At 41.3% G+C, this 19,655-nt stretch overlaps 1 protein-coding gene across 3 annotated transcripts in view; it reads left to right on the plus strand.

Moving 5' to 3' along the window:
* Kiaa0586 (KIAA0586 ortholog) overlaps positions 1-19,655 on the plus strand; it is a 104,874-nt gene that overhangs the window by 63,543 nt on the left and 21,676 nt on the right. The window contains exons 28-29 of one of the 3 annotated variants that reach the window (XM_021201596.1): positions 14,634-14,788; positions 18,150-18,258. The exons of 1 other annotated variant lie outside the window; for it this stretch is intronic. In XM_021201596.1, the coding sequence (XP_021057255.1) occupies positions 14,634-14,788; positions 18,150-18,258 (264 nt within the window). The remainder of the gene's footprint in view (positions 1-14,633; positions 14,789-18,149; positions 18,259-19,655) is intronic. One more of the 3 variants, XM_029541001.1, reaches the window with a different exon arrangement.

Consider the following 19,655-nt stretch of genomic DNA (forward strand, 5'->3'; position numbering starts at 1 on the left):
TGCTGGGTCATATAAAGTTTACAAGACCAAGGGGCCTCTCTTCCCAATGATGGCCGACTAGGCCATCTTCTGCTACATATGCAGCTAGAGACTCGAGCTTAGGGGGTACTGGTTAGTTCATATTGTTGTTGCACCTACAGAGTTGCAGCCCCCTACAACTCCTTGGGTACTTTCTACAAATTCTTGTAAAGTATTTTCTGCATTCTGGTTGTGGAAGTAGTATCCTGCTAAAAGTTCTCCAAAAGCTTTAAGAGGCAGCAGTTGATTGGTGAGATAAGTGAATCTGGTGCATCAGGCGACAGCTTGGTATGAATTTCTTCAGCCTTGTCTGTTCACCTTTTGAAGCACTGGCTGTGCAGGGCGTTGCATAACCCCGAGCTTTCCCGCCTGTGCCTAAACCCTAAATGACCACATAGAGGCTGCTTTACTAACAGTGCTATGGGCTTTGCTACACTTGTTCCCTGACTGCCTCAGAACTTATTTAACCTATGTAAGCTATTCTGTTTGCCACACAGCTGGTTGCCTCCCCTCAGTTTCATACGCCTAACTTCCTCAGAATCTGGGTGGCAAATCTCCTGCCTCTATCTCCCAGAATTCTAATCTCTACTGAAACTTCCACCTTCTACTTCCTGCTTTTTGCTAATAGGCCATCAGCTTTTTACTGACAGGTGATGCTTCCACACTGTACACAGAGGTCGTCCCTGCAGTAGTTGGCTGTGGTCGTGGAGAAGACACTGACAGAGAGTTGGGCCTCTCTGCCAGTGCTGCCTCAAGCATCCCAGGGTGCTGAATGTGCTGCTCAGTTGCCATGCTTTCCTGCGGTTCTGGAAGCTTCCGTGGGTGGATTGGCCATGGGTAGTAGCCAGGATTTTTCTTTCCCTGCAAGTTTAGCTTTGGGAAGTGTTTTAGAGCTTCTTAGTCAAACCTCTGGGTTGGTCACTGATGGTTGTCAGATATGAACTACTTCTTGCTCCATGGTGTAGTCCAATCAAAAAAATGTTTGGTTATTGCTGCATAGAATAACAGGGTGGAAGTTCAAAAGTAGGGTTTATAAATTATTTTTTAGTCATCTCGTGAGGTCCTCACTGAACTTTTCTACTTTTCCAACTTAATTCAAATGTCTAGTGGCCATTCGATGATCCACACTGAATTCTCGGCAGCATCTAGTGTAGTCATAAGAGCATCGCTTCCATGATGACTACACTAGGTTTGATAACCGGGCCACACCTCTGCCTTGTGTGTTCATTAGCAGTTTCTGGGCCAGATGAGTTGGTAATGTTGTTAGTTTTCTGTACTTCTTCATTGGCTATTTGAACTGGAATAAGAAAATTGTTTCAACTTGTTTCTTGTTCATAGTCATTTCTATAATATAAAATAAATATTAAGTAGGCAACAAGTAGTGTCACTAGCAAAAAACCAAAACCAAACAAAGCCAAAAAACCCATGACTCAGAAGTAGGAGCGTTAAGATGATATAAAATATTACCATATTTATTTAAGGATTTATTCCAAAATCAAAAGACAAATTTCAACAATACAAAAAAGTTTACTCTTGCCGGGCGTGGTAGTGCACGCCTTTAATTCCAGCAGTTGGGAGGCAGAGGCAAACAAATTTCTGAGTTCGAGGCCAGCCTAGTCTACAAGTGAGTTCCAGGACAGCCAGGGCTACACAGAGAAACCCTGTCTCGAAAAACCAAAAAGGAAAAAAAAAGTTTACTCTTACACCAGCTTGAATAAATGAAACACTAGGAGTGCAGGCTTGAAATTAGACATTAGAGCATTGTGGAGTATTTAGTGTTGGCTTCATGCTCAGCGAGAGCATTACATTTTTCAGAATTGAAAGAAATTCAGGACCGAAGTTTTCAGTATAATACACATAAAATTGCTGTTTTTCTCATTTTGTGCATATGGTAAGAGTATTACACTTGCTACATACTTTCAGATTAGTTTTCATACAACATAAAATGCAACACAGCTGACTGGGAAAGTGCAAGAACCCAGCAGGCACTAGAGGGCTCTCCTAGACCACCTGAGAGACACTAGGAGTTAAGTCTTGGCGCTTACAGCCTGTCCAGCATTTCTTTATGTCTCTGGTAGTACCCAGATCACTTGTGATATAATAATCATTTTTGTGTTGAATGAAATCATTGATAACTATTATTTCTTTTTGAGACTAGTAATTATCTTAAAAGGGTAACCATATTTGAGAATAAGACAGATTGTGTATAACTTAATACTTTTTGCTCTGATTAAAATGTTTTATTATTTATTTGTGAGTGCATGTGTGCATGTCTGTGTGTGCATGCACCCTTAGATAATGACTTCCAGAGCTTGAGTCTGCTGTGTGGGTCTTAGAAATTGAACTTAAGTCATCAGGATTGCCAGCCACTAAACTGTCTCAGTGACCTTTCAGTATGATTTATCAGACTGTTCTGAATATACAGTATTCTCAAGTATACAGAATTGAAAAGTAATATGATATAGACTTTATACTTGCCATCACCCAGTATAATGTACAAATTATTCTAGAAAATATTTTTAATAAATCATAATATCAAAAGATTCCTTAATTGGAAGTTTATAAAGACAGGTTTTAGATAATGACTAGTCTGCAAAATAAGTGTTTTTATTTATTTAATACTTTTTACTAGTTTGCAAAGAATTAGGTTTTATTATATCATTTTTTGACTAAATTTTAATTTTTGAGATTTAATCTTTAAATATATATATTTACACATGTATGCATGTATGTATACACACACACAACACACATGTGAATGTGTTTGTACATGGAGGCTGGAAGAGTTGGGTCCTCTGGACCTGGAGTTACAGGTAGTTATGAGCTTCCTGATGTGGGTGCTGAGACTAATCCTGGGTCCAGTACTGGTGCTTGACCACTGAGCAGTTTCTCTAGCCTCTGAGTTTTCAACAGCAGGTTCACCGAATTGTTTTAACCATAACAGTGAAGTAATATTGTATATGTGCATGTGTGTATACATACACACTTAGATGTGTATGTGATTATATTTGGAAGAGGCAATAGCTGAGTGGTTGAGAGTTTAGGTTTTTAGAATTTCTGAAATGTATTTTAATTCTAACTCTGTCCTTGTTCAAGTAACTTATGTCTAAACTTCATTTTTTAAATTAATTTTTAAATTTAGTATGCAAGTAGTTGTGGGTTTCATTTCAGTATTTGCCCGTGCGTGTGCGTGTGATTATATGGTGTTCTTATTCATTCTTTTCCACCCGCCCACCTTTTGTTATCCTTCCTTCTCAGCTCTTAGCAGTGCCCTTCCTTCTTGCCAGATAGTCTCCTTTTTCTTTTGAGTCCCGTGCATTCCATAACCCTTTCACTTGTCCCTACTCCTATAAGACCATCGCCCCCTTTCTCATGGTCCCCTTCTATGTTAACAACATATACAGAGGTAGAGTGTGATATCTGTCTTTCTGAGTCTGTCTAGCTTACTTTGCTTAACGTGATGATCTCAAGTTCTAACCATTTTCTTACAAATGTCATTATTTCTTTTTTCTTTACAGTTGAATAAAATTCTGTAACGTTAATGTATTTTCTGTATTCATCTTTTGATAGACATTTTAGTCTGTTTCCATTTCTTTAGCTTGTAAATAGTACATCAATAACCATGTGCATCCTGTGGTATGTTGACTTACAAGTCCTCTGTGCTCTAAGTGGGTCCTGTGGTGATTTTGTCTTTAGCTTTTGAGGAACCTCCACACTGACTTCCATGAAGGTAATACCAGTTTATATCCCCACCAACAGTGAATACACATTTTTCTTTCTTCACATTTTTTAGCATTTGCCTTTCTTTCTGATAATAACTATGCTGATTGGGGTAAAATGGAATTTCAAGCAGTTTTCATTTGCATTTCCCTAATGGCTGGGAATATTAAATAGTTTTTTGAATATTTATTGACATTTGTTCTGTTTAGAAATTGTTGTCTGTGGTGTGTGTGGGTGTGGGTGTGCGCGCACGTGTGCACACGCGCGTGTGCACAGGCACATGTGTACCAGTGAAAGCCTGTGCATGGGTGTGGAAACCTGAGGTCAGTGCTGACAGCTTCCTTTACAATGCTTCACCTTGCTTTCTGAATCAGTTTCTCTTACTAAACGTGGAGATCACCAATTGATTTGACTGCCTGTCCAGTAAGTCCTTAGGATCTACCTGCCTCTGTCTTCCCAGCACTGAGGGTACAGACACAGCAGTGTGCCTGGATTTTACATGGCTGCTAACAATCTGAACGCAGAGCCTCCTGTCTGCACAGTGAGTGAGCATGGTCCCGGTCTCCCCAGCCCTTGTCCTTTGTAAGAAGTTTATTAAGGTCATTACTCCATTATTGTTGGGATGATTCATTTTTTAAAATAATTTGTTTCTTCTTGTTTTATGAGCATTGGTGTTTTACCTATATGTACATCTGTGATGGTGTCAGATTGCCTGGAATTGGAGTTACAGACAGTAGTGAGCTACCGTATGGGACCTGGGAGTTGAACTTAGGTCCTCTGTAAGAGCAGGAAGTGCTCTTAACTGCTGAGCCATCTCTTCAGCCCCAATTAGGTTTGTTTGTTTGTTTGTTTTTAAAAGTGTTTTGTTTGTGCAGTTCTTTATATTTTGGATAGTAATCTCCTGTCTGACATGTAGCTCACAAAGATAAACATTTTTCTCCTGTGAGCTGCCTCCTCCCTCTGTTGGTAGTTTCTCCATTGTGTAGGAACTGCTTGATATCTTGTAATCTCATTTGCTTATTCTTAGAATAATTTCTTATGTTCCCATAGGAGTTCTTTTCACAAAACCCATGCCTGTGACTGTATCTTTAGGACTTGGTTTCCTCTAGCAGTTTGAGAGTATTAGGCCTTATAGTAGTGTCTTAGTCAGGGTTTCTATTCCTGCACAAACATCATGACCAAGAATCAAGTTGGGGAGGAAAGGGTTTATTCAGCTTACATTTCTACATTGCTGTTCATCACTAAAGGAAGTTGGGACTGGAACTCAAGCAGGTCAGGAAGCAGGAGCTGGTGCAGAGGCCATGGAGGAATGTTCTTTACTGGCTTGCTTCCACTGGCTTGCTCAGCCTGCTCTCTTATAGAACCCAAGACAACCAGCCCAGAGATGGCACCATTCACAAGGGGCCCTTCCCCCTTGATCACTAATTGAGAAAATGCCTTTCAGCTGGATCTCGTGGAGGCATTTTCCCAGCTGAAGCTCCTTTCTCTGTGATAACTCCAACTATATCAAGTTGACACAAACTAGCCAGTACAAGTAGGGTGTTTCATCCACTTGATTTTTGTGCAGGGCAAAAACTATGGATATCCATTCCTTTTTACATGTAGATAACCAGTTTTCCCAACACTCTGTTAAAGAGACTGACCTATTTCTTCTTTCTTTCTTTCTTTCTTTCTTTCTTTCTTTCTTTCTTTCTTTCTTTCTTTCTTTAAGATTTATTTATTATATGTAAGTACACTGTAGCTGTCTTCAGACACTCCAGAAGAGGGAGTCGGATCTCATTATGAGTGGTTGTTAAGCCATCATGTGGTTGCTAGGATGTGAACTTAGGACCTTTGGAAGAGTGTTCGGTGCTCTTAACCACTGAGCCATCTTACCAGCCCTCCTTTTTCTAATGATTGTGTTTTGTCAAAGATGAGGTGGGTGTAGGTGTGTGGGTTTATTTCTGGGTCCCCTGTTGGAGTCATTGCTCTGTGTCTTAGTTACTGGTCATGTTGCTGTGATAAATATCTTACCAAAGCAACCTAGTGAAGAATGGGTTCATCACTGCAAGGAAAGCATGGTGGGAGGAGCGGGAGATTGCTATTGACATCATCGCATCCACAGCCAGCTGGATGCCGACTGCCAATGTTCCACCTGCTTTCTTCCTTTAATTCAGCCTAGGGCCCTGCCCATGGGATGGCTAAGGAGGTCTTCCCTCCTCCCTTAACCTAGTGTAGATAATCCTCACAGGCATGCCTAAGGCCTCGCTTTCTCAGAGATTCCAGATCCTGTCAGGTTGATGATGTTAACCATTACAACTCTAAATCTTATTAATTTGGCATCCAATCCAATTACTTTTAAGCCATAACTTTCCACCCTTTGTACCCATAGACTCATGACCATTTTATAATAAAAAAATCATTTAATCCAAAAATCTCCATCATTTTTAATCATTACAACATTGTTTAAAAGTCCAAAGGGGAATAATTGGGACAATTAGAGGAATGATCAGACCAAAGCGAGACTAAAACTCAGCAGAGAATGTATCAAATCCTGCGACTCTGTATCCAGCTCTGGGACCTGTGATGCAATCTCTGGGCCCCAAAGGACTTAGCTAGCCCCTTCTTCACTCCTCCATCTCTGTCACTACAGCATACATATCCTTATCTTGTGTCAACTGTACTCTGTGTCTGGAGTTGTCCTTGGCAGCTGTCCCTTGGTCCTGGTATTTCTAACATCCTGGGCTCTCCATTGTAAATTAGGTCTTTCTTTTGTAGTTTCCTGCAGTGGCCTCTCAGGACCTCCGGTCCTACTCTGCATTGCTTTGCCTTGGGGCTTTCTGACAGCGTAGTCAGCCCTCCATGATCCCGTAGTCTGTTTCTCATGCCGGCAAAGCCAGTGATGATGATGCCAAGTTCTGTTGCCAGCTTGAGATGGAGCCTGACCCCTCAGACCACAGTTCCATCAGCTTCTACTTCTGTGTGCTGACCCTGGAGAAACACTTCTGGTTCAGAGAACAGCAGTGTGTTTCAGGTCAGGTGCTCCCCTTTCAATGAATTGACATTTTTTATGAAATGGAGCCTTCACTAGATGGAGCCTCGCCCTCAGGACACGTTTGCTGTTGTGGTAGCACACAGCAGCAGACTTCCTTAATGGTGTGAGTCACTTGAGCAGTTGCAGCTGCCTTCAAACCTGCCTTGTCTGTAAGGTTAACTTGCTCCTACTATTTTCCTTGTAAAAATACACGTTTTCTTTCTGCTTAGCTTCTTTCTTCCTCACAGAGTCGTAGAGTGGAGCAGTTAAACAGTCGCTGCACCACAGCCAAGTGTGCTCTTGTTTTGGAATTTCCTGTGCCAAACAAATTAGTCCTTTACATTTAAATTCAACCCCACTCAAGTCCTCAGGACATAGATGAAGCCAAAGTCTTTGCCAGAACATCACAGGAGTGCCATTAACCCAGTTTCCAACAGAGTCCTCATTCCTTTCGGGAGCCTCATAAACCTCCACTGTTTGTGTTTCTCTTGTTAGCTTGTCTTCCAGGCTCCGCCCCAGAATGGCCCGTTAACCTCTGCTTACAGTGCTCTAGCCTTTGCTAGCCACCACTGACAGTCTGTCCTCAGCCTTCCCATAAATCATGGCCATGTTTATTATGGCAGCAGCCCACTCCCCGGTGCCAGTCTCTGGCGTTCTGTGTCCTGCTACTGTGACACAAGCAACATGAGGGACGCAGCATTCATTTGGGGCTATAGTTCCAGGGCACAGACATTACAGAAGGGAGGACAGGACAGCAGGTGCGTGAGGCTACTTCGGACGTTGAGTGCACGGTCAGGAAGCTGAAAGGGATGGCTGATGAGGCTCAGCCCACTTTATCCTTTGTATCACTCCAGAACCGTGGGCCATCTCCAGGCATGTGGTCCTTCCACTGTCAATCCTATTTAGATAATCCGCACAAGCATGCCCAAACGCTTGTCTTCTAGGTGATTCTAGGTCCTGTCCAATTGATAGCATTAACCATTGCAGTCTCTGTCTCTCACTTATTAAGCTTTGTTTTAATAGGTCTTAAAATTCTGTGGTAAGGTTTGTGGGTTTTTTTTGTTTTTTGTTTTTTGTTTTTTGGTCATGTTTCTTCTATCAAAATTTACTGATTTTAAAAACTAATAATTCATACATTAAAAAGGTCCACGAAATAAAACATTGTCCCTTTTTGAGTGGGAGATTTTATTATGCCTTGTTATTATTAACCTAGTATTAAATTGAAATGGCCAATTAAGACAAATAGTCCCGAGACCATGCATACAGGTGTAACGCTAACATTCATCTTTTAGCTCTCTGGGCAGATGTGGTGACGTAGCAGCCTTCTTGTCTGTGGCCTTGATGAACAGTCTGAGTCATATGAATCGCAAAGTGATCTAAAAGGAACTCTGAAAGCACAGAGGCTTACCTGGAACTATATTAATGGTGGCAGCTTCACTGAGTAGGATAATGTAGGGCTATCTTCTAGCTTCCTAGCAGAAAGGTGATGGGTCTTTCCTTCCAGCTTAGCAAGTTTGCATGCTGTGTGAGCTATGAGATAATCTAGTTCAGGGCAATGCCAGCTTTTCTCTGGCCTGAATGATTCAGGAGTCACCTGAGCAGTGAAGCCAGCACTTCGATTGTAGGTCATTTTTGCTGTTGCCACAAGGAGCATCTCGGACAGACATACTTGACATTGGCTGCCCCTGAATCACCAGGATGAACCTCAGGTGTATTTCAGTCGACTTTATACTTCAACTGTGACATTGTCTAGAGTACAGTTAACCGCCAAGCAGCTTTGATCACACCAGTCTCTACTTGGCCCACAACAACAGTACTAGCACCGACAGTTTTATAGACATCTAGAAGTCAGGTGCATACATCAGCTGCTCAGTTGGGCAAGTTAATGGTAGGATGCATTCCAAAGCTACCAGCAGTATGGTTGCATTGGTACTGCTGTCTTCTTGACTAACTGCATTCTTGACCCAAGGCATGTTAGCCATTGTCACCAGCATGCTGCCAGCATCCTAAGGAGAAATCAACACAGATGCTACCATGCTAGGTTCATAGCCAATTCTCTTTATAAATTGTCTTCTTTATTTTATATGTATAGATGTTTTGGCTACATGTATATCAGTGCACCACACATGTCCCTGTTGCACAGAGGCCAGAAGAGGGCATCAGGTTGCCTGGAACTGGAGTTATAGATGGTTGTGAGCTGCCCTGTGGGAGTTAGACACTCACTGAACCTGAATTCTTTGCATGAGCGGTAGCTGTAAAAGGAGTTATAAATTCTAGCTGTCCCATATAAAAGACACACGATCCAGGTATCTTATCTACAAGCTGTAAGCCTAGATTGAACAAGTTTGGAGCTATTCTAATTTACATCTCCACATTTAGCATTTGAATATATAACAGCACCAGGCCAACCCCAACAGGTAGCTAGTGCTCTTAACCACTGAGTTCTCTCTCTAGGCTGCCATAGCCAATTTTCCCAATGAATTTTCTTAATGTAAACACTTCATTAACAATTTCTTCACATCTCTTCTGACTGTAAGGTTGCTCAATAGAATCCATTTTTGTTGGTAGTAATAATTGTTTTATTTCCAGTGTTTAAGCCAGAGGCTTGGTTATGATTTAGCCAGTGTTAGAGAGCCAGCTTCAAACTCAGCAATACCCATAGCAGTCATTTGGCTAGCATGGTCAGCCCTAGATAATGCCTTTAAAGTCTGTGTGTCCTGGTGCATGGATATAATCCTTGCTGTTCCCAGGGAGGAGTAATTGCTGACTCTGTGCTCAGCTTTCAGTTTATCCAGGCCTGGGTCATCTCTTTTCTAGGTTTTAGTGTTCTTCTGTCTCTCACCACTTTTGTACATCAATGGCTAGTAGTGGTGACCTTGTTCAATCCGTATCTGGTAATAGTAGTTTTGTTGCTAATGTAAGACGGGGCAGAGATTAGTGAGTTAGCGGCTCAACGAACAATACATAGAGTCAAACAGAAAGTTGTTTTTTCTTTTCTTTCTTTCTTTTTTAATAAAGAAGATTGTTAATACCCTTGCCAAACCGAGAGAGAGAGAGAGAGAGAGAGAGAGAGAGAGAGAGAAGATAGCATTAATAAATCTTAGAGGTGAAAAGAAGATGAACAGCAAATTCTAGCAAAGTCCTATGAATCATTAAGGAATAACCTTAAAAGCACATCCCCCTGCCGGACAGGACAGTGCACACTTCTGATGCCAACGTTTGGAGGCAGAGGCAGGTGGATCTCCATGACTTTAAGTCCAGCCTGGTCTATATAGAGAGTTCCAGGACAACCAGAGCTACATAGTGAGACTCTGTCTTGGGGAAACAAAACAAAACTCTACCAGAACTAAAACCACTAAAAGAAATGGATGAGCTTGTAGGTAACTGTGATGTCAGAGTTAAATCAAGAAGATATAAGCAACTCTTCATCTCACAGTGTGTTCTTTGCTGTGCTCCTGTGATGGAGATAGCCATCTTCCTTTCCTATGTATAGCAGCATTCCTTCAAAGGCCATGAACTGCCTTTGTTTGTGCTTGTCTTGAAATACTTTTCATTTCTCCACCAGATAGACTTTAAAGATAGACTTGCTAAATATGGGAGTCATGGTTGGCAGTAAATTAGGCTCAGGACTTAAAAGATAGCAGATTAGGTCTGGTGAGAAAGCTTAGCAGGTAAAGGTGCTTATGGCCAAACATGATGATCTGAGCTCAATTCCCAAAACTCATAGTGGAAAGAAAGGGCCAGGTCCCTCAGGTTGCCCTCCAGCCTCCACACAGGTACCATAGCATGGATTCCTCCTGCCTTGTACTGAATAAGTAAGTAAATGATTTCAAAAGGAAGAAGAAATACAGACCCTACTCCTGGCATTAGGGTTGCTGGTCAAAGATCTCATGTTCTTCTGATGTCTCTGCCTTTGTAGGTGAGCTGCTCTTTTTCTCTTACAAATTTTCATACTTGTTTTTTTGTACTTTTGGCATTTTGAATATAATATGTTGTAAAGAAGTTCTTTTCTGGTCTTGTCTTTTTAGGATTCTAAATACTTCTTGTGTTTGGATTTACATTCCTTCAGATTTGGGGAATTTTCTGCTATAAAGCATAGATTGTCTATGCCTTAGTGTTGAATCATAGCCCCATCTATCCTCTGACTATGTAAGTTTGGTGTCTTGCTCAGAACCCATAGTTCACAGAAGCAGTGGGCCTGCTGGGTTTCCCTGGTTGGTATGTGACTCTGCCCTCCGTCCTGATCTTGTTTCCTTGTTTCCTTATGCTTGGCTGAGTCTGTCAGTGAGGCTTTCTGCTGTGCTTTTGATTAGATTCATTGGGGTTTTTCATTTTTAACATTTCTAATTTTGTTTTTTTCATTTCAATTTCCTTGCTGAAGTTCTTTTTTTTTTTTTTTTTTTTTTTTGGTTTTTCCGAGACAGGGTTTCTCTGTATAGCCCTGCTGTCCTGGAACTCACTTTGTAGACCAGGCTGGCCTCGAACTCAGAAATCCGCCTGCCTCTGCCTCCCGAGTGCTGGGATTAAAGGCATGCACCACCACGCCCGACTTCCTTGCTGAAGTTCTATTTTGCCAATATTCTCCTCTGGTTTGCTTGCCTTTCAGCTGTGTAGTCAACTTCCTCTGGTAGGTGTTGGTTTGAGTTCACCTGCTTGTTTGTGTCCTTTTTCTAAATAACATGGATTTACCACAAGTGGAAAATTTCACATCTGGCTTCATGTAGGATTTTTGACCTTCAGTAAGATTTCATAATTGTTTTCATATAGATTCTATGTCTAATAATTTTGCTGTTATATTATAGGTTTGATCTTGATAGTAAAAGAATTTTTCTATTATTTTTGTTTATTGTTACAATGAAGAGAAAAGGTAATAGCTTTGCATGTTTATGTTAGTGTCCAGTCATGGCACCAAAGACTAATTACTAATTCCCACAGTTATTTTAGGATCACCAATACTATTCTATTTCTCTATTAGAGACCCGAATCCTTTAGAGGTTTTGGTGTTTACCGTATCATCAGCAAAGAAATTTTAATTTTTTTTCTCTCAACAACAGATAAGCTAATTCTCAATTTATTTGCTAGACAGTTAAAGAAAAAATATTGGAGAAGTGACATAGGACAAGAGAAGGTAATACCAGAATGAAAAACAGCAAATACGACACCAGAGCATTAGTTACTCTGCATTTTGCATGTTATTGCCATTATTTTAATTAGTCTTACAGTATACTAGAGAATTAAGGAGGTAGTAATTTTGATAAATTGCTTTATACATATTAACTACTATAGAGATAAATATTAACGCTCAGTGGGTGAATTTTGCTTTGTGCAAAGTCCATTAAAAACTTGATTTAACATAAAAACTTGAATTAATATAAAATGTCCAGCAGAGAGTGGTTATCTGTTATACCTAGGAAATGGTCAACCCTGCGATTCCAGTGAAGGTGATTGCCTTTAAAGGCAAAATGTCTGCGGTGCCGTTAAGATGTTTCATTTTAAACAAGTTAGGTCATGGGTAACTCTTTTTAAGTCTTTCATTATTGATTAAATGAAATTATGCTATATTTAAAAGATAACCAATAAAAAGAAAAAGTAAGGTTTTCTTAGAAATATCTGTGGAAGGAGCTGGCTGGCTCAGTCAGTAAAGCAATTTCTGTGTAAGCATGAGAACCCGAGATTGGACCCACATCAAATGATGAGTATGAGGCTGGAGAGATGACTCAGAGGTTTAAACCACAGGCTGCTCTTACAGAAGACCCGGGTTTAGTTTCCAGCACCCACATGATGGTTCACACGCATCTGGAACTCCTACTCTATAGGATGTACGTCCTCTTGCCTCACGGGGCACCAGATATGCACATGGGGCGTATATATGCATGCGGGCACCTGCACTTACACATAAGGCTAAAAAAATAAGTGTTTTAATTTGCAGGGGAGAGAGGGAGTAATGCCAGCCATTATGGTGCACACTTACAATCTCAGGGTTGGGCACCAGAAGGATCTCTTTGGACTCGCTAGCCAGCCAGAGTAGCATAATTCGTAAGCTTTAGGCCAAGAGAATCTTAAAGGAGATTAACAGCATCCCAAAGATGGAGACCTGAAGTGGTCCCCTGGCCTCTACAAAGTTGTCTTAGAGTTTTATTGCTGCGAAGTGTCAAGATCATCTTTATGTACTGTGTGGAAGCATCGCCTCAATAACAAGCTTATGGCCAATGAGCTGAGGCAGGACTAGAAAGTGGGACACCCAACATAGAGATAGAGGATTCTGGGAAATAGTCAGGTGAGGGAGATTTGTCCAGACTCTGATACAGAGATACTCAAGAAGCTGAGGAAAGGTAACTAATCTAACCATGCGGCATGACTTAGACGAGTTTAAGCCAGGTGATTGAGTCATGAATTATCAGAAACAAGCCAGAGCTGTTGGTCTAGGCATCTATTCATATGTAAAGTCTCAAAGTCGTTATCTTGGGGAACAAAGAAGCTGGGTAGAAAAGCCACAGTAATGGTGAAGAGACACCATGACCAAGGCACCTCTTATAAAGGAAAACATTTAATTGAGGCTGGCTTACAGTTCAGAGGTCTCGTCCGTTATCCTCATGGTAGGAAGCATGGTGGCATGTAGGCAGACATGGTGCTGGAGAAGGAGCTGAGAGTTCTACGTCTTGATCCACAGACAGCAGACTATGCCACACTGGGTGGAGATTGAGCATATAGAACCATAAAGCCTGTCCCCACAGGGACACACTTCCTCCAACCAGGCCACACCTCCTAATAGTACCATTCCCTATGGGCTAAGCATTCAAACACAGGAGTCTATGGGGGCCATTCCTATTCAAACCACCACAACAATCAAGCACCCATGTGTATGTGCACCCATGTATACATGTGCAGTTGTGTAAACATGAACATGCACACACATGTGCATGCATTAAAATTCATTTTAGGAAAAATATGAAATATGAAGCCAAATGTTAGAAGCTGTCAATATGATATGTAAAATATCTGTTGATTCATAGCTTTCAAACAATCAACTGAGTGAGTTATAAATGTGAAAGCTCTTGGAGTATAAAGGACAGCACCTATGTACAGTGATACCAGATACATAGATACTTCTGCTCTTACCTTTTTACTGTGTGGATCGAGGTGATGTTTAGATTAGGGAAAATAAAGGAGTGTGATCATCTGAAGAACAGAGCTAATTGATGCCAGCATTTTCTAGCCAGGAATTGTTCTTTACATATGATTACTTTTTTTCCATTGACATATACTCATTGTACATAGTACTACATTTCAAAGGAACGAACATTTTTATAACACTGTCTGATGTACTTTGGCCATGTCCTCCCATATCCCTTGTGGTAGTCTTGTAATCTGACACAGTCTGTGTTATCTGAGGGGTGAGTCTCGACAAGGGATTCTCTCTCTACTTGGCCTATAGTTATGTCTGAGAAGAGTATCTAGACTAGTGGGAAGGGCCACCCACTGTGGGTGACACCAGTCTCTGGGCAGAGCATCCTGGATTTGTATGAGCAGAGACAGCAAGCTGAGCATAGCTTCATGCGTTAGCTCATTCATCTCTGCTCTTGACTGGGAGCCAGACAGACCCTTTCTCCCTCAAGTTGCTTTTTCAGGAGATCTTATCACAGCAACAGGAAATGAAAATAAGACACCCTCTGTCCTCCCCTTTGTCATCTCTTCCCCTCCTGTTAGTCTCTATGTGTAGCAAGGTTACATTTTAAATAGAAAGTATCATATTGAATCCCGACTTTAGTTATTTACTGTTTCTCTGTAACTGCTTAGGAATACTGGGGAGTGTAGTCTGTTGCTCACTGTTTTACTAAAGTAACTCTGACAAGTTAACTTTCTGTTTACCTGTTTGATATAGGTAATATTTGTGAAGATTTATGTGCCAGTCATGGTCCAATGAGCTTAAGGGAGCTGGAGTTGCAGCCTGATTCTAACCTTATTCTCCCCTTAACACATACTACAACAAAGGTCAGCGATGTTAATCTACCAGAAGCAGCTGAAGATTTTTCTCAGGTACCAAAACAAGAAATTTGTACTTTACTTAAAATAAGAATTGTAAACTCTGTGAGTTCAAGGACAGCCAGGGCTACATAGGGACATCATGTCTCAAAACAAACAAGAGCAAAACCAGACTTGAGTTCAATCCCTAAAACATTTTAAGGGATGGGAAAAGCAGAGACCGAGTCTTACTATGCAGTCTTAGGTGCTCTCAATGTCCCAGTGTAAACCAAGATGGCTGGAAACTCAGAGAAATCCTCCTGCCTCTACCTGCTGGGATTAAAAGATTAATGGTGTGCCTCAACACACTCAGCATCTTCTAGAATGTTCTCAAAAGAGGAAGGAGAACCAACTCCACGAGTTGTCCTTTGACCTACTCATGAACACTTGTCAGCACAATTCCCTGCCCACACAAAATAAATGAAATTTTAAAGAATAAAAACTATATAAAATGTCTGACACCTAGTTAAGTCACTGTTATCATTTATAACTCTGCTATAAAAAAGCCAGCTCAGTGATTTATGCCTATTAAGTATTTCATATTTATAGCTTTAAAATATATACAGTATGTTCCACAAAAGCATAACAATTTTATAATGAGTGAAACCAATAGCCCATGAAACCTTGTATATTAAAAAATTAGGATGTTTGTTCTCAAGGATTTTAATCTAAATAAATGTTCATGGTAATAAATACAGTTTTATATTCATGGTTAGTAATTTATTCCTCATTGTAAGTTAATTTTTTTCAATCAGTATTCTTTGCATGCTATTTTACAACATTCCATGATATCAAGGAAGAATATTAAAAATATATGATAAAAATTGCTTATGGAATACAATATTATTAGGGTTTGTTATTGCTAATCTGTGTTCAAACAAAGATCAGGAAAAACTAATAAATATGCAAATAGTGTCTGCTTTAAAGAAAAGATTTTGTGACTAAAAGGCAAGAACTTCCTGGATGCAATGGCAGAAGCCCCGTAGATGACAATGAGAATTAAATAATTAGTTCTTACCAAAAATAAGAACCTCTACTCCCCAAACACAGTATTAAGAGGATGAAAAGTAGCAGAGTGGGAGACAAGTTAGCTCAGAGCATAGAGAGGATCAGAGTTAAATGTGCTTACAGCACAACTCAAAGTGCACATACCCTCATCCAGAGGATGCATGTAAGGTCAGTCAGCGTGGACTGCTGTGAGACACTAGGAAATGCAGAGTAAAGCCAGCGACCGCTATGCCCTGATGAGAAAGCAAAAGGCTCTGAGGCTGCCCTGTGTCTGCTGGCAAGGGTGTGGAACAGCTGAGCTCCAGTGCATTGCTGGCTGGGAATTCAGGGTGGTATCGACATGCAGCTGACATGTGACATATACATTTTACTTCTTAAGAAAATATAGAACAGATGAGTGTTCATAGGAACTCTGTATTTGTATTAGCCCCAACTTGGAAACAACACAATGTTCAGCAAATGGTGGTTGAACAAAGTATATCGCCGGGCGTGGTGGCACACGCCTTTAATCCCAGCACTTGGGAGGCAGAGGCAGGCGGATTTCTGAGTTCGAGGCCAGCCTGGTGTACAGAGTGAGTTCCAGGACAGCCAGGGCTACACAGAGAAACCCTGTCTCGAAAAACCAAAAAAAAAAAAAAAAAAAAGAACAAAGTATATCATGTTATATACTCTAGAATACCACTGTTATCGGGGCACTATGAGTATAGGAACTCTTGAGATATACAATAATTTATTTATTTATTTATTTATTTGCTTACTTACTTTTTATTGATTCTTTGTGAGTTTCACACCATGCACCCCAATCCCACTTCTCTCCCCATCCACCATCGCCCTTGGCTCTTGCAACCTCCCACCCCCAAAATAATAAAAAACACACAGAAACAAACAAAAACAAAGCATAGAAAACATGTCATCATGGTAGCTGTAGTGTGTCACAGCATGTCCCACAGTCTGTCCCTCTGTCCACACAGCTTCACTTGCAAATAAATGTTCGTTGCAGTGAGTCATTGGTCTGACACCATCAATATTGGATCCTCACCAGTCTCCTCCCAGTTATCCTGCTGTTGTGCTGGATATGGAGATCCTGCAGCCTTGGATCTGCAGGACTGGCCCTTTCACTGGTCTCAACAGTTCCCAGATGATAGAGATTTGGGGAGTGGGCCAACTCAGAGCCCTGGATCTGAGCCTGTAGAGTAGCTGAGCTGCTCAGCCTGCTGGCTTTTCCTCATCCACACTACTGAGGCAGGCAAACTCCACTGCTCCGGCTGAACTATCCAGTGGTGCCATCAGCAGGAGGCAGGGCCAGCTCTTGTGCTCTCATGCCCTGGGGTCAGCTCAGCCGCACCTATGCCTCCAGAGCCAGCTGGACTGTGCTGCCTAGTCAATGCACAGGTCCCACTGTCGCATGTGAGGGGCGGGGCCTGCTCTCCCACATGCTATAGCTAGTGAGAGGCCAGGGATAGCTCTCTCCCTTAGGCCAGCTCTCCTGACCACTGCAGGAGGTGGGGGGGGGGGATGAGAGGGCATCACCCCTGTACCATGCCACCTCATGGCAAACAAGTAGTGGGCCAGCTTTCCCATGCCTTTTAGGCAGGCTCACCCTGTGCCCCCTCCACCAGGGCCAGCTCTGCTGTGCTGCCCAGGTGAGGTGCAGGGCCTGCTTTCCCAAGTGCTGCAGCAGGCAAGGAACAAGGGCCAGCTCTTTGCCTCTCAGGACCCCAGGGCCAGTTTTCCCAACTGCCATAAATTGAGAGGCTTTCCCCCCCAAAATTATGTTGAGTAAAAGCTAGTACCTTCTTCCTGCAAAAAATATACAATGATTCCGCCTAATAAAATATACAATGATTCCACCTAATAAAATATACAATGATTCTACCTAATAAAATATACAATGATTCCACCTAATAAAATTCTAACCACATACAGTCATGGTCACTTGTAATCCATACTCATGAGGCTGTGTCAGAGGATCACATGCTGAGACTTGAGAGAGAGAGAGAGAGAGAGAGAGAGAGAGAGAGAGAGAGAGAGAGAGAGACTAGAAAAATGCAGTCTAGTCTATAACAAAGCATTTCAGTTGTTGGCTTTGCATAGTGGGAAAGATGGTGCCTTTGTTGGCCTGACTGTCACCTGCATCTGTCACTCTGGAGTCACACATGTCCTAAATCCCAGCATCTCTGTATTACCTAAGAGGTGTGGTGCTCACAGGAGGGATGGGCATCTTCACACTCTCACACCGTGAACTGTGCCTTAAGTCCAATCATGAAATAGCTACTTAAAAGCAAATCAAATTCTCAAATGTTTATATAACCAATTTAACTTTTAACTTAAAAAATAATATAATGGCTTCATTTCTTAAATTCTTTAGTACCAACAAAAGCAAGATTCAGACATTAAACAAGTTGAACATAAGCCAATACAAAGACATCTAACCTGTATGAGAAATAAATCTGACAGTTCACTTTCACAACATCAAGGTAAGCTATTTTTGTATCAGATAGTGATATTTAAATAATCATGTTCATTAAATATTTGAGAATATGTATTAGATCAAACTTCTGATAATGAACAAATATACAATGAAAATATTTTTATATGAATCTAATTCTTGTCTCCAGGAGTTATTTGATCTGTTTTCTCTCATTTAGTATATTTAGATGAAAATCTTATATTTGACTATGAGATTTGCTCACTCTTTTATTTCATTAATAAATACTCTTTCTAGTGGGGTTTTAAAACCCTTAGCCGCTGTTCTTTCCCTTTAAGGTTACTGCCATCAATATGCTGTGTTAAGATCATTAGTGTTATGAGTCATCAGGAAAATGCAAATTAAAACCACTTCACTTCAGTCAGAGTAGTTACCAAGATGAGAGCAACCAACAAATCGGCAAAGATGTGGGGAACAAGCAACCCTTGTCTACTCTCAAGAGTATAAGCTGGTACAACTACTGCAGACATCAGTATGGAGCTTTCTCACAAAACGGAAGTAGAGCTTCCTGTATGCCTGAGCCATACCAGTCTCAGCCTTATTTTAAGAGGACCCTAAGTCAGCACATCATGGAGATTGGTATACAACCATGTTTGTTCTCAGTGTTTCACTGTAGCTGGGAAATGGAGTCAGCCTATCTGTCCATTAACAGAGGAATGATTTAAAAGGTGACTCTTACACACTATGGAGTCATTTCCAGATGTAAAGAAAACTGTAGAAGCTGGGGAAGGTGGTCCAGTGGGTGATGTGCTCGCTGCGTGGGCAAGGGCTTGAGTTTTGACCCCCACTCCACATCCCAGCCAGATGAGCCAGTGAGTACTGGTCGCTTCAGCGCTGAGTGGCAGAGGCAGGAGGATACTGGGAACTCATTAGCGAACGTGTCGGCTGAGACAAACCAGCCTCAGAAAATAAGACGGAGAAGGGATTAAAGACAACGCTCTGACATTGTCTATGTCTGGCCTTCTACACAAGCACACACCAGCACACTTATTCCCCATTCCACATACACTAAAAGAAAAATGAAATTAGGACATTTGAGGACCGTGGACAGAACTGGAACTTATATTAAGTGAAGTCACCAAGACTCAGACATACACTACATATTTTCTCCCTTATGCAGGTCCTAGATTATGACTTTTATAAATGTATATGTCTCAGTAACTGTTCTGTTACTGTGAAGAGACACCGTGTACAAGACAACCTATAGAAGAAAGCTTTTTGTTGGAGGTTTGCTTATAGTTTCAGAGACTTAGTCCATTATCGTCATGGCAGGGAACATGGGAGCAGGAAGGCAGATGTAGTGCTGGGGAAAGAACTGAGAGCTACCTCCTGGTCCACAGACAGGAAGACCCTGGGCCTGATGGGCTTTAGAAGCCTCCAAACCCA

Source organism: Mus pahari, chromosome 7 (genome assembly GCF_900095145.1).
Source record: "Mus pahari chromosome 7, PAHARI_EIJ_v1.1, whole genome shotgun sequence".
Lineage (NCBI taxonomy): Eukaryota > Metazoa > Chordata > Mammalia > Rodentia > Muridae > Mus > Mus pahari.